General features: G+C 48.5%; 1 protein-coding gene across 1 annotated transcript; it reads right to left on the minus strand.

The window, feature by feature from the left end:
* Window positions 1-454: 454 nt before the first annotated feature.
* MMP19 (matrix metallopeptidase 19) lies at window positions 455-5,787 on the minus strand. Its single transcript, XM_047064865.1, has 9 exons — window positions 5,698-5,787; window positions 5,294-5,379; window positions 4,255-4,385; window positions 3,803-4,018; window positions 2,838-3,083; window positions 2,279-2,404; window positions 1,517-1,681; window positions 1,227-1,354; window positions 455-1,047 (listed from the first exon to the last, which is right to left on the minus strand). Exons 1-9 carry the CDS (start codon window positions 5,785-5,787, stop codon window positions 592-594), a joined length of 1,644 nt encoding a protein of 547 aa, XP_046920821.1. The 3' UTR covers window positions 455-591.
* Window positions 5,788-13,558: the final 7,771 nt, after the last annotated feature.

Raw genomic sequence — 13,558 nt, forward strand, 5'->3', positions numbered from 1 at the left:
TTGGACTACGGTACACACAGCTACACACACACACAGCCAGAGGAAGAACTGTTCAGTCCTCTCTAATGAACATGGAGTTAGCCTTTATTAAGCACAAATGTGCCAGACACTGTGCCATATACTTCACAAATAGTATTTCATTTAATGCAATAACCCTGCAGGATTGGTATCCACCTTATTTTGCAGATGGGGAATCTGAGGCTCCGTGAGGTTAATTAACTTGTCCAAAGTCATCAGCAAGTAAATGTGATTCTCAAGTGTTCCAAAGCCCTTGCTCATTTTACTGGCCATGCTGTTTCCTTGCACTTTATCTAGGAAGAACAGGACCCAGGCATTTAGCTTCCCAGCTTTGCTGCCTGTAAGCCAGGGGCCTGAGTGGTGCCTTCCTTCTACCACTGTCTTCCAGAGAATAGATAACACAGCTGGAAGTGCTATCTAGAATGGAGGAAAAATGTCTAGAGGCTGACCCAGAGTTAGGGAGTCCTGCCCAGGAGGGAAAGAGCACAGAGGAGTGGTGGCTAGGAGTTAGAGGCCTGGGGTCTACAGCATGCCCCTGGTGCAGCCCTCCTGCCTAGTGAGCAGACATTTGCTTCACATCTTGTCATCTGCGAGGGTGACATTACCAGGGAATGAAAGGGTGGTGGAGACTGTGGCTGAGGGGGTAATGTCCAAGATTGGGTCTCTGGGTGAGGGGGCTGTGTTCAAGGTGGTATCTATGGCTGAGGAAGTGGTACCCAAGTTTGTTCCTATGGCTGAGTTGTCAATCCCTGAAGGAGTGGTGTTCCCACCCAATGGAGTATTGTCTGAGGTCTGGGGACGACAGTGCATCCAATTGTGGGCAGTATCTCTCGGATAGCCTTTCTCTACTCGAAGCTGCTGGTTGAGGCGCCAGTACTGTTTACCCTTGAAGAAGTAGACATGGCCATCCCGCCAACCCATAGCAGCAGAGGGCTGGTCTGGCACTCCTGTAAACAATCCCTTGATTGGTTTAGGGTAGTGGCTGAAGTCAGTTCGGGCCAGCTCGTCCCACTGCCAGTATCCGGAGCCCTAGATGTGGGGTGGGTAGGGAAGAGAAGAGGATGAGGAGAGAGCTTAAGGATCCCCAGAGGTCTAACCCCAACCCACCGCAGCTGCAGATGATCTCCCCTCAACAGCAAGTTGGCTTCTCAGTGTGAGGTAGCCCACCCCTCCTAAGAAGCTGTTTGCCCTTGCTTTGAACTGTTTACCTTAAAGAGGAACACCTTTTTATTGAAAGGCCAATAGAGAGCTGCATCCAGGTGGGGGTCTACCCTATTCAGCTTCTTGGGAAAGCCAGGAGACATCTTGAAATTAATATAGCGCCACACCTTGTCTCCTGAGTGCATGTAAGGAAAGAACAAGTCATCTCTGTCTTCAGGTGATAGCTTTCGGTCCTCCCATCCCACCCTTCCAGGAACTTCTCATCTCTCCCTCCCTTTTATGGCTTCTTTAATAGTAGGCCCTCCTCAGGTAACACACTGTAAACTAGTCCCTTTACCCTTAAAGAAGTGAATCCATTGTGTTCGAGGAGAGTAGACAGCAGCATCTAGGTTTCCTGGGAGCCCCTCCCAAAGGGCAGACACTTGGAACAAGGGACCCAGCCCTGAATCTGTCACAGTCCACACGTAGTTCCCCTTGAAGGCATAAGTCTTCCCGCGGGGCCCTGAGAGCAAAAGTGTGTCAAGTCAAAAAGAGATGGGTCAAATAAAGACTTGTGGATACCTCAGACAAGCTGATTATCTGCCTTCATCCCACAGGCTGGTCCCTCAGAAATTCACTCAACATTAATTCAAAGAGAAGATTAAAGGTAGAGAAGGAAGACTCCGTGTTCAGCCTCTTTGCTGTTCAGAGCAGTTTAGCTCTGAACAATAAAACAAAAGCCCTGCAGATAGCTGCTCCCCTTTGGGGACCTCACCTTCCATTCCAATAGCTTCCAAGTTGTCTTTCCCTGCATGTATAACACGCTCTCTAATAGACATTCCAGTAAATATAGTTTTCTCCATCTTGCTAGATTACCAGATGTGTTTTAGTGACCCTTATAGGGAGGCAACCGAGGTAAATGCCTGCCTAACCCACCTTTAATTTGGCTCTGAAGCCTCCCTCCCCATGCCACATGCCTCCTTCCATGGCCACTAACCTCTGCTGGGTATCTAACCCCTGTTGCTCATGCTGAGGTTCCATGTCATTCCCATTTGTCCAAGTCTCAAGTGAGTGGGCTGCTGCCACTGCCCACCTATAGCCTGAAAGGGAAGGGCCTCACCCAGCATCACGGCATCCAGTTCACCACTGCAGGGGTCTGGCATGGGACTGGGTTCTGTAGGCACGTGTGGTACAGTGGGGAGCTCCATCTCTTCTTCCTCATCCTCTGTCTCTGGGCTCTTCTTCCCTGCAAGGTAGCATGATGCTGTTCAAGGAGAGAACTCATAGCAACTGACCTCCCCCCACTCTTCTGTAAGTTTGGCTCAGAGGCCCTGTATAAAGGGGAAAAGGGAATCCTAGAGCGTTTCTCTTCATGGGAAGCAAGATCATATTGATATCAATTGATAGTGTTGACGGGCACCAGAAAGGGAGAAGGAAGTTTGCTGGAATATTCATTCTTCATCCCCAAGAAAGGGCAAGAGGGGAGAGAGGCCTGGAAGGAAGATCAGACATGGAAGTGTCAGAAAAACAGCTGCTGAAAATGAAGATGCCTGAATAACTGGGTAGGAGGAAGAGAAGAAGACAAGTCAGTTCCTGCCATGGAGGTTAGACCTGTCTCTATAAGCCTGAAGAGATGCTGGTCACACTGACCCTCATGATCACCGGGGGAAAAGACTAACCATATAGAGCCTGAATCCCTGCCACATCATCCGGGTGCAGCTTGAAGTGGGGCCGATAACCAGCATAGACAGGGGCCATGAGGGCCTGTGTATATCGGGAGTGCCCAAGCCCCAGGGCATGGCCAAGTTCGTGGGCTGCAATAATGCGCAGGTTCACTCCCCGGTAAGTCCGCTCCGTCCAGAGTTCATCTTCATCAAAGTGCACACTGCCCAGCTCTGGGATGTCAGCATGGGCCAGGACCTTCCCTGGACAAAGGCAAGGGTGAACAGGAATGAGGTCAGAGTCTCCTAGGCTAGAGCATCCCCTGCCTGTTACAAACCCCAATTTCTCCATTCCCTTAAAATTCCATCTACTTTCAGTCTCCTGCATGCCTCTCTCTCTCTCACCTTTCAGATCCCCTGTCATCACCCACTTCTCTCTGGGATGCCCATCACTCTGTTTCTGTACCTCCCAACCACTCTCTTCTCTCCGGCCCAATCCTCTCTGAGATGTGCCTTGAGAAGAGGAACTTAGACCAAAGAATAAGACATAACCTTCAAAGAGGAGGCTTGATAAGGCCCCAGGGAGGTGACCAACTGCTCCCCGAAGGAATATTAGAAGGTAGTTAGAGGGGCGCCTGGGTGGCGCAGTCGGTTAAGCGTCCGACTTCAGCCAGGTCACGATCTCACGGTCTGTGAGTTCGAGCCCCGCGTCGGGCTCTGGGCTGATGGCTCGGAGCCTGGAGCCTGTTTCCGATTCTGTGTCTCCCTCTCTCTCTGCCCCTCCCCCGTTCATGCTCTGTCTCTCTCTGTCCCAAAAATAAATAAACGTTGAAAAAAAAAATTTTTAAAGAAGGTAGTTAGAGAGTGTAGGGTGCAGTTGGACATAGGCGGCAGACTGAACATTAAGGTTCCAGAGTCACTAGCTCAAGGGGACAGACATAATCTCGAGGTCTGTGATGTGGGAGCCAAGAGCTGGTACCTACCAGGCCCATCAAAGGAATTGGAGCAGTACGGGCTCTGGCGGCCATGGAAGGAGAGGCGGATGTCAGCCCAGCCAGCCTGCACCTCCCGGAAGGTCAGGGGAGCCACATTGCTCCAGTACCGGAAAGCTTGAAGCAGGGCTGCCCGGGCTGTGTGGGGCGGGAGGGTGGAAGGCAGGTTCAAGATGCGGAAGGTCAGGTGCTTCTTTCTCCAGCGGCCTGGTTATTAGACCAGAAAATAGGTTAGAAACACAGATCCCCTGCCAGCCCCAGAAAGATCCCCTGAGTCTGGGCATTCATTCAGCAAAGCTATGTCTCCAGGCAGGTGATTATCAGGTAATCACCAGGTGATCATCCATTCAACACTGAGCTGGGCCAGGCTGTCCCAATGTCACCTGTACTCCAGAGCCATGCCACCCCCTCCTTTCCCTCCCTTTCCCAGTCTCAGTCCTCACCCAGCAGGAGGTATTTAAGGGTCTTCTGGTTGAAGGGGTCCTCCAGGCCACAACGGGGCTGCCTCATGCGGGCCCTTGTGGCATCATCCAGCTGACCTGACACTGGCAGCTCAGATGCTTCCTGGAAAGCTCTGAGAAGAGGAAGAATGATGGGCCCAGCAGAGCAGGGGAATCTGGAATGACTGGAAACTGAGGAAAGCTCTCTGGCCACCTGCTGCCCAAAGTGGTAGCAGAGAATGGCACAGAATCTCTGAAGCTGATGGGGTCACTCCAGTATCCAGTCCTCATAACTAGGACTTTCTCTCCAGTTCTGCAGAAATAGCGATACTCCAGCTTCATCTCCCCATCTTCCGTCTCTTATTTGTGTTAGGTTTCCCTCAGGTGTAGCCCTCTTCCCCTACAATTTCTAACCTTCTCCTGAGGAAGTGTCCCGTCCCCCTGCTCTGGAGACTCTCCCACCTCTGATCCCACCTGAGGGCCTGTCCTCCCTCAGCCTTCTCCTCCTGGCTAGATGCCCGCCCCCCGCCAGCCCAGCCTGCTCTGGGGCAATTTCATCCCATAGGCATGTCAGGCATCGTGGTTTTTGAAGGGACTGTAAACATAACCGAAAGCAGAAAGAAAAACTATCCGTTAGATCCAAAATATAAAAAGAAAACTTCAAAATATAAGTAAATGCTGACTTAAAAGTCTACAAAAAGCAACATCATGTCAACAACTCAACTCCAATTCAACCCAACTCATAGCTTTACATACAAATCATACTTCATGTGGGATGTCACCAATAGTATATTGGATATGATGTGGAATGGAGCCCCCAAAACGATGCTTGGGGCTTAGGAAGACCCAATGACTGCTCCTCATCTTTGATCCCCATCTCACTCCACACCCCACCACCCAAACTGTGGCGTGTCCTATTCCCTAGATCCCTGACATGGATTTGGGTCAGGCAGAAGTGGGCCTGGGGAGAGGAAGAGATGAGAAGAAGGAAAGATGACCTTGCAACCTCAACCTTTACAGCATGTGCCTTATGACCTCTCACCTCAGAGCCTCCATGATATCTTCTGGCTTGAAGTCATCAGGTCCTTCGAGAGGCTTCTGTAGGTATCCATACTGCAACAGGTAATCCTATGATGGGGGTCAGGGTAAGCAGAATAAAAAGGGAGTTAGTCTTAGGGTAAAGCTTCTCAGTGACCTAGCAGATCCATAAGGATAGGGCAGGACAGACATGGAAGGATTAAAGGAGAGAGGCACCTTCGGGAAGGGGCTCAGGTAGAACAAAGGCAAGGAGTGGGAGATGGGCCAGAATAGATCATAAAGTAGAGGAAGGAAGGGAGAGGCACGTTGAAGTTCAGGATGGAGGCCTGGATGGGACTGTGGCGCAGTACCCCGATCCCTTCCTAGGCCTTGGTCCCTCTTTCCCCGGGAGGGGTGTGGAGAACTCACCACGGCTGCCTCTTTCCCTGAAGGCCCCAGGGTCCGGCCTGAGACTGTCATAAGGAGTAGGAAGCCCAGCCATAGCCACTGCCAGTTCATGGTCCCACTAGGCAGGAACTCCAGAGGCTGTCCTTGTCCTCTGCTCTGAGATTTCTGGGAGCCTGGGGAGTAGGGCTTGGTGGGGGGCTCTTGCCTCCAGTTCTTTCCACTCTCCAGTCTCTGGCCCTCTTTACAAAACTTAAGGGGAGGGGAATTGGGGGGAGTGGCAGTGGGAGGTGACTAAGCCCAGAGGTATGTTGCAATTCTCCATTAACCCCTGCCCTGCCACAGAGCTTCCATCAAGAAGGGCCCCCAGCCCATTCCCACAGGGTCCTCTGCTGGAGATGGGAAGACTTTTCATACTGCCCTGCCCCAGGGGTGGGCATCCTGGCAGGATGAGAAGCAGAGTCCCTGCAGAGCTAGGGATGGGGACCATGGCTATCCCCTGGAGTTGGACATTCCTGTGCCCCAGGAACCCTGGGCAGCAAACTCTCATCTTCAACATTCATAGGTCCCTGTCTGCTCTAGGATAGGAAAAAAATAAAATAAAAGTGAAGAGGTAGGAAGCAGCTTAGGTGCTTAGGTTTCAGGTGAAGGAATCAGAGATGAGGTCTCAGTTTCTTTGTACTCAAGACCAAATTAGGAATTTAAATGTTCTTGAAGCCTACTTGTGTCTGCTTTAATAAAAAGTCATTATTTCAAGCATTTCATGAGCCCATAATGTCAGGGTGGGGGTGGGGGTTAACAAGGGTACAAAGAAGTAAAAGGCCAGAGCTTGCCTACAGGAAGCTTGTGGAAGCTTGTGGCAAGGCTGACCCAAGTACCCGAAATGAGGGGAACCAGGATGCCAGGCAGGAGATGCCCCATCCTAAGGATCATGAGGCCGTGGGGAGGCTCACCAAGAAACCAGGCTTTGAAGCCTGACTAAGAATTGGATGGAGTAAAACAGTACCGAGGGACACAGACAGTGCAGGCCTTGAGTAAAAGTGCAGAGCTGAGAAAAGCCACTGTGCTCACTGAGTGGTTTTCCAGGGTCTGGATTGCTTCATTCACCACTGACTCCCTAGTACCTACTTCAGTCCAGCTCAATGCTTCAGGTGGTGCTTAATGAATCTTTGTCAAATAACTGGGGTGGGAGAGTGGTTGGGAGCCAGAGTTTAGAGGGGGTCTTGAGTGCTATTTAAGGAAGAAGTGAAAAACTTACATTTTATTTATGAAAAAAAAAAGTTTATTTTTTATTTTTTATTTTTGAGAGACAGAGAACACACGCTTGTGTGAGAAGGGCCAGGGGGCAGAGAGAGAAGGAGACAGAGACTCCAAAGCAGGCTCTATCAGGGCAAAGCCCAACATGGGGATCAAACCCACGAACCGTGAGATCATGACCTGAGCCAAAGATGGATGTTTAACTGACTGAGCCACCCAGGTCCTGAAAAACTTACATTTTAAAACACTTACTTTGTGTTGGGTGATTTAACTATTATCTCATTTAATTCTCACAACCCTCCTAGGACAGAGGAATTATTCTGGCCTTTTTTTTTTTTTTTTGGACATTTTTTGTAAGAGAAAATGGAGACCCAGAGAGGGAACTTGACTAAGGACACGGAGCTCCCAGTTGATCTAGGCTATATTCAGATCCCTCTGCTGACTCCATAACCCATACTCTTTCCATGCACCACACTAATGACTTTCAGAGTTTTGCTCTTTAAATGTTTAGGGGAGGGGTGCCTGGGTGGCGCAGTCGGTTAAGCGTCCGACTTCAGCCAGGTCACGATCTCGCGGTCCGTGAGTTCGAGCCCCGCGTCAGGCTCTGGGCTGATGGCTCAGAGCCTGGAGCCTGTTTCCGATTCTGTGTCTCCCTCTCTCTCTGCCCCTCCCCCGTTCATGCTCGCTCTCTCTCTGTCCCAAAAATAAATAAACGTTGAAGGAAAAAAAAATTTTTTTTTAAATGTTTAGGGGAAACTTTAGGGGCTCCACTATTACTTATGCATCATACAATGTTGTGCAGGGAAGTAGGGGTAAGACTGGGAGAAAGTGTTACTGAACTCATGTTCTCAGTAGGATCCCAATTCTGAGCCCTTCCCCACATCCTAGGCTATAAGGCTGGCAGGCTACAGGGGGACACTTCACACTCCAGGGTTGAGGTGGGGGAGACGCCTGAGTCATATTGTTTCCTTTAATGACGCTGATCCCCCTGACCCATCCAACCCTCAACTGGGTAACAATCAGCTGACTAAGTCCCAAATGGCCAGTGACAGGCCAGGAAGAACAGAGAGCTTCTGACTGATGAGTGACAAAGGCCATGACTGAAGCCATCACCAAGGCTGATGTCCCCAGGAAATGACAGAGTTTAGGAACCAGCTCCCATTCAGCCCCCCGCAGGGTTCTTTCTCAACCTTGCCCTTCTCTCCTGCTTTCCACCCTCCACCCCTCACTCCCTCTTTTTTTGAGAACAGGACATGGTCCAATTGAATATTATAATTTCTTTCTGATTAAAGTTTTTGCTCTTTTTTCTGAATAAAAGCTATCCTTTGCTCGTTGTCGTAAATTTGGAAAATACCAAAATAAGCAAGGAAGAACACGAAAACCACCACTAAATTCTACGCTTCTACCCAGAAGAGACTCACTGGCAACATTTTGACTCATTTACTTGAAACTCCCGTGGTTCAGCTCTAGCTCCGCCTGCCCAGACTCCGCCCCTGGAGACTGGGGCTGGGATGGAAGAAAAAGTGGTAAGAAATAGTAAAAATAATGGAGGAGGAACAGGAGCTGAGGGTGGTGGGGGGAGAGGAGGACACAGGCAGGAGGATATGAAAGAAAGGAGATGAATGTGATAGCAGACTACTCTCTCCTCTCTCACATAAGTAAAAAACAAAAACGAAAACAAAGACAAAAACAAACAGAACAGGGCAGACGCTTAAGACTGTGTGACAGCATCTTAGTGAGATGATTATTATTATGAAAGGTAGGTGCTCACTCTGGCCTGCCTTGGAAGGCCCCGGGGGAATGAAACCACATTCTAGATGCTAAGGAGCCAGGAGAGAATAAACTAGTAAAAGCTGCCAAATAATTTACCTCGTTTAAATCTCAACAACCAGGCTGGTATTATCACCTTCTTACAGAAAAGGAAACCGAGTGTCTAGTAGGTTACTTCGGGTCACACAGCCAGGAAGCAGCAGAGGCTCGGGCTCAAGCTATGATGATGTGCGCAGCTTCCCAAGAGTTTCCACATGCACCCAAACAAAACCCCCCTACAGAGCCAGGAGCTGCAGGCGGGGCATCTGGTCAAGGATTGCATGACTAACTCTTCCCATAATGGCATGGTGACCACCCCTTCCGCCAGCCCCCACCCCCTGAGCCAGGCTGGCCAGCTCTTTTTGCCTCTGAATTTGTCATCTCTCACTGGGGGAGATATGGGGATGTGTGCAAAGGGTTAGGACATGTGGTCTGCGTGCCCCCAGAAGAGAACAGGAGTCTGAGAGAAAGAACTCCCAAGTTCTTTGGCTTGCTTGCTCCCTTCCTGCAAACTAGTTTCCCTCTCTGCCCACAAATTGTGGTGGAAGAGTTTGTATAGAAATATTATTAATTAAAATATTTGAAACGGTAGCAGGAGGAAGTAGGTTAGATTCTGAGAGTATTTTCTAGTGATCAGGGGCCATGGGGCAAAAGTTTGCAGAAGTCTCTAAATCCAAGAGAAGCCAATGTGTAAACCACCACCCACCCTCTCCGACAGCTACCCTTACCCGAATGGGGTGGCTCCTAGGGCTGGACATCCTGGTATAAGGGTAAGTCTGGGAACTGAAACTGGAAACTGGAGGTGAGAAAAACATAAGATATAACTCGTGGGCACAGATACTGCTCTTGATTTAGAGAAATGTGGTGTTAGCCTCTGGCCTGTTTCCCCTGAGCCCTGAGGGAATCAGGAGAGAGGGAACTTTCCCTGGCTGAATGGGATTGAGTTTTCCAAGCTGTTACCCTGGAAACCTCTGTTTTTAAGAGGACCTCCCCCCACCCCCCAACACACACTCCTTTAATTAGTCATGAGTTCCTAGAAGCCAGATGGGAAGCAATGGGCTAGATCGTGCACAGCTGGAACTGGTTAGTGACAGGAGAAGTGGGAGGGGTTTGGAGATGGCTCATGGCCTGGGCCAGCTCATTCTGTTCCCAGGATGCTCCAGACTTCCTCAGAACCCTACAAACATTCCCCTATCGTGGGCATTCCCAGCCACCCATAGCTCTTCAAACATGCACCCACTGGGGCACTGGCCTGAACTGGCTCAGCTGAGAGGACATCAGACCCAAATCCTTAAGTTCTTTAGTTCCTGTGAGGGAGACCAAGATCTGCTCCTTGACCCCAATTCACAGAAGAAAGTATTATCCCACAGCACTCCCCTGGAGATTGCTGGAGGCTTCTGCTGGTTATACCATTACCCAGGACAGTGCCAAAAGGATGCATGAAGGGATCAATGCTAGCCTCCAGAATAAGGAGGGGAGTAGAGGAATAAAAAGCTTAAGTGGGAGCACCTGGCTAGTTCAATCAGTACAGCATACACTCTTTTTTTTTTTTTATGTTTATTTATCCTTGAGAGAGAGAGAGACAGAACAAGAGCAAGGGAGGGGTAGAGAGAGAGACAGAGACACAGAATCAGAAGCGGGCTCTAGGATCTGAGCTGTTAGCACAGAGCTCGACACGGAGCTTGAACTCATGAGCTGTGAGATCATGACCTGAGCCGAAGTCAGACACTTAACGGACTGAGCCACCCAGGCATCCCTATAGAGCATACACTCTTGATCCTGGGGTCCTGAATGCAAGCTCCACATTGGGTATAGAGTTTACTTTTCTTTTTAAGTTTATTTATTTATTTATTTATTTTGAGAGAAAGAGCAACCATGAACAGGGAAGGGGTGGAGAGAGAGAGAATCGCAAGCAGGGTCTGCACTGCTAGTGAGAACCCACAAACCGTGAGATCATGACCTGAGCCGAAATCAAGGTTCAGACACTTAACCAAATGAGTCGTCCAGGCGCCCCTCAAGTTCACTTTTTCTTTTTGAAGTGACTAAATTAAAGGGGAAAAAAAGCTTAAGTGTTCTTTCAGCATCTAGGATTATAACGAAATGATGATATCACAAAGGATTTTTGCTCCTTCTGGGAATGACTATTTTTTCCTTAATGAAAACCAAACTAATTTTTATTGTTTTTCGCAAGGGCAGTAGGATATGGGGAAACACTCTGGCCTCCTGTTCTCACTTTGTGATCCCAGGAAACAGATCTGTTGTAATGTTTGGGTACTGTCATGGGCCTGGAAAGTTCATGTTTGGCTCCCTTATGTATTGGCAAAAAGCTCTGATAGGGGTTTGGCAAAGGAAGGACTTCAGCACTGACTTCCCCCTTTGAAGAGGGTAGTAACTAGATGGGGGAAAGGAGACCCAGGGATAACCCAGTTCTGCATCCACCAGGCCAGCAACCGCAGAGAGGGCTGGGGGTGGGGGGGTGGGGGGGTGGGGGGGTGGGGAGGGCAGGGTAAGAAGGCTGTGCTTGATGGGCGAGGCACGTAGGGAGCAGGCTCTCCTTTGCAGCCCATGTTTTGTTCCTAACTTACTTAAGAAGGATAGTGGAGGGTTCACCAGTCTGGTTCTGTTTTTATTTTTTAGTGAATTCATTAATTGACAATGGGGGAAGTATGTCCTGCAGATAGTGAGGAAGAAAGTGCTAAAGGATTTTAAAGTGTCAAAGGGTCAAAGTTCCAGTTTGAGCAGCAGGCAGCTTTGGCATAATGAGCACTACCTCTCAGCTGCGAAAGAAGTTTTCAAAATGGGAACTATAGGGGCGCCTTGGTGGCTCAGTTGGTTGAGCATCTAAGTCTTGATTTCAGCTCAGGTCATGATCTCACAGTTCATAGGTTCAAGCCCCGCGTTGAGCTCTGCACTGGCAATGCAGAGCCTGCTTGGGATTCTCCTTCTCCCTCCCTCTGTCCCTCCCCCACTTGCTCTCTCCCTCTCAAAATAAATGAAAACAAACTTTAAAAAAATGGGAAATAGAAAAAGATAATGGAAAAAGAAGGCTGTGGATCCTAAAGAAGGCTGTATTCTCAGATTTTTTTTTAATCCAGAAGCTATTCTTAATGATGTGTGCATTTGCCTGTTGCCCGTTTTTGTAACACTCCTTAGCGTGTCTGTGCATGTGTGCATGTGTGTGTGTGTGTTGTTATTATAGGAGTGATGCTCCATGTTGTAAAAACTTGAGATGATACATAACTTCCTGCTTTCAAAAAGGAAGCCAGGGGTGCATGGGTGGCTCAGTCAGTTGTCCAACTTTGACTCAGGTCATGATCTCATAGTTCATGGGTTCAAGCCACACACTATCAGCGTGGAGCCTGCTTGAGATTCTCTCTGTCCCTCTCTCTGCCCCTCCCTGGCTCATGCTCTCTCCCTCTCTCTCTCTCTCTCTCTGTCTCTCAAAATAAATAAACAAACAAACTTAACAAAACAAAACAAAAAGGAAGCCAGATATTAGCGGGATAGGAGCACACCGGGAGGAAAGATTTGGAGATATTTAGAAACAGAAGCTGGTGGGGTGTGTGGGTGGCCCAGTCAGTTGAGCGTCCGACATCGGCTCAGGTCATGATCTCAAAATCCATGAGTTCGAGCCCCATGTCAGGCTCTGTGCTGACAGCTTGGAGCCTGGAGCCTGCCTCAGATTCTGTGTCTCCCTCTGTCTCTGCCCCTCCCCTGCTCATGCTCTGTCTCTCTCTGTCTCAAAAATAAATTAAAACATTAAAAATTTAAAAAAAGAAAAGAAACAGGAGCTGGAACAGATAGAAAAATATCTAGTTGATCACTGGCCACAAATTAAGGCTGGCCACTGACCAGAGTAGCCATGGTGATCAATAAAATCAGATAAAATTGATAAGCAAGCATGTTAACCCTCTGATATGAGGCCAATGGTGGTGGCCAGAGACAAAAGAGAGTGAAAAAGAAACAAGTAAAAGGGTGAGAACTCAAGGATTCTAAGAATCCTAGCTTGGATTAAGGGCATTTATTTGAGGGCAAGTAGAAAGAGTTGTTTTTCTGACTAATCAACTGTACCCTTGCAAATAAAAGAACTGACCATTGGCAAAAATTGTATTAATTTGTCATTCGCTGCTTCACTTACTGAATTTATTGGTGTTTCTTAAAATTTCTACCAAAATTCCCCAAGTAGATTATGAAAATACATGCTTAGAGGTTAAAGGTATATGTATGTAAATATGGTGGGAAATTTGTCCATCTCACAATGATTACCTCTTCTCTGTCCCCCTTCCACATGGTCAAATGGGTGACTGCAAGCAGCCATATTTATGCTATGTAAAACTCTGTCCTTCAGACCTGCTAAGTGAACCAGAGATAGACAACGGAGTCAAGCAGTTTTATTCCTCCCAATCCCCCAGGAGTTGGGTCTGAAAAAGAAATACATTTATCTCTTTATGTGACTGGATCTGAAACATGTAAAGCTCAGGCAGTAAGTTGTGGCTATTTTCCGCCTCTCAGGACAAAAACGAGAGGAAGCCTATTGCTAGGAAAGAAACAAAAAACAGAAGGTTGGAGGCAAAAGGAGAGGAGAGACGGGAAGAACACACCTGGGCTCATGATAGCTTCTCTTCTGGTTCCACAAGAACAGATGCATCCTTGCTCTTGGTTCTTTGTAACACAGAGCTATGCTGAATAATGGCCCCCAAACATGTCCATGTCCTAATCCCCAGAACCTCTATATATGTTACCTTGCATGTCAAAAAGGGCTTTACAGGGGCGCCTGGGTAGCTCAGTTGGTTAAGCATCTGACTTAGTCTCAGGTCAT

The sequence above is a fragment of the Lynx rufus genome, unplaced genomic scaffold, assembly GCF_022079265.1.
Source record: "Lynx rufus isolate CCGP_SWC_20201006 ecotype Redwood Valley unplaced genomic scaffold, mLynRuf1.p SCAF_7, whole genome shotgun sequence".
NCBI classification, from domain to species: domain Eukaryota; kingdom Metazoa; phylum Chordata; class Mammalia; order Carnivora; family Felidae; genus Lynx; species Lynx rufus.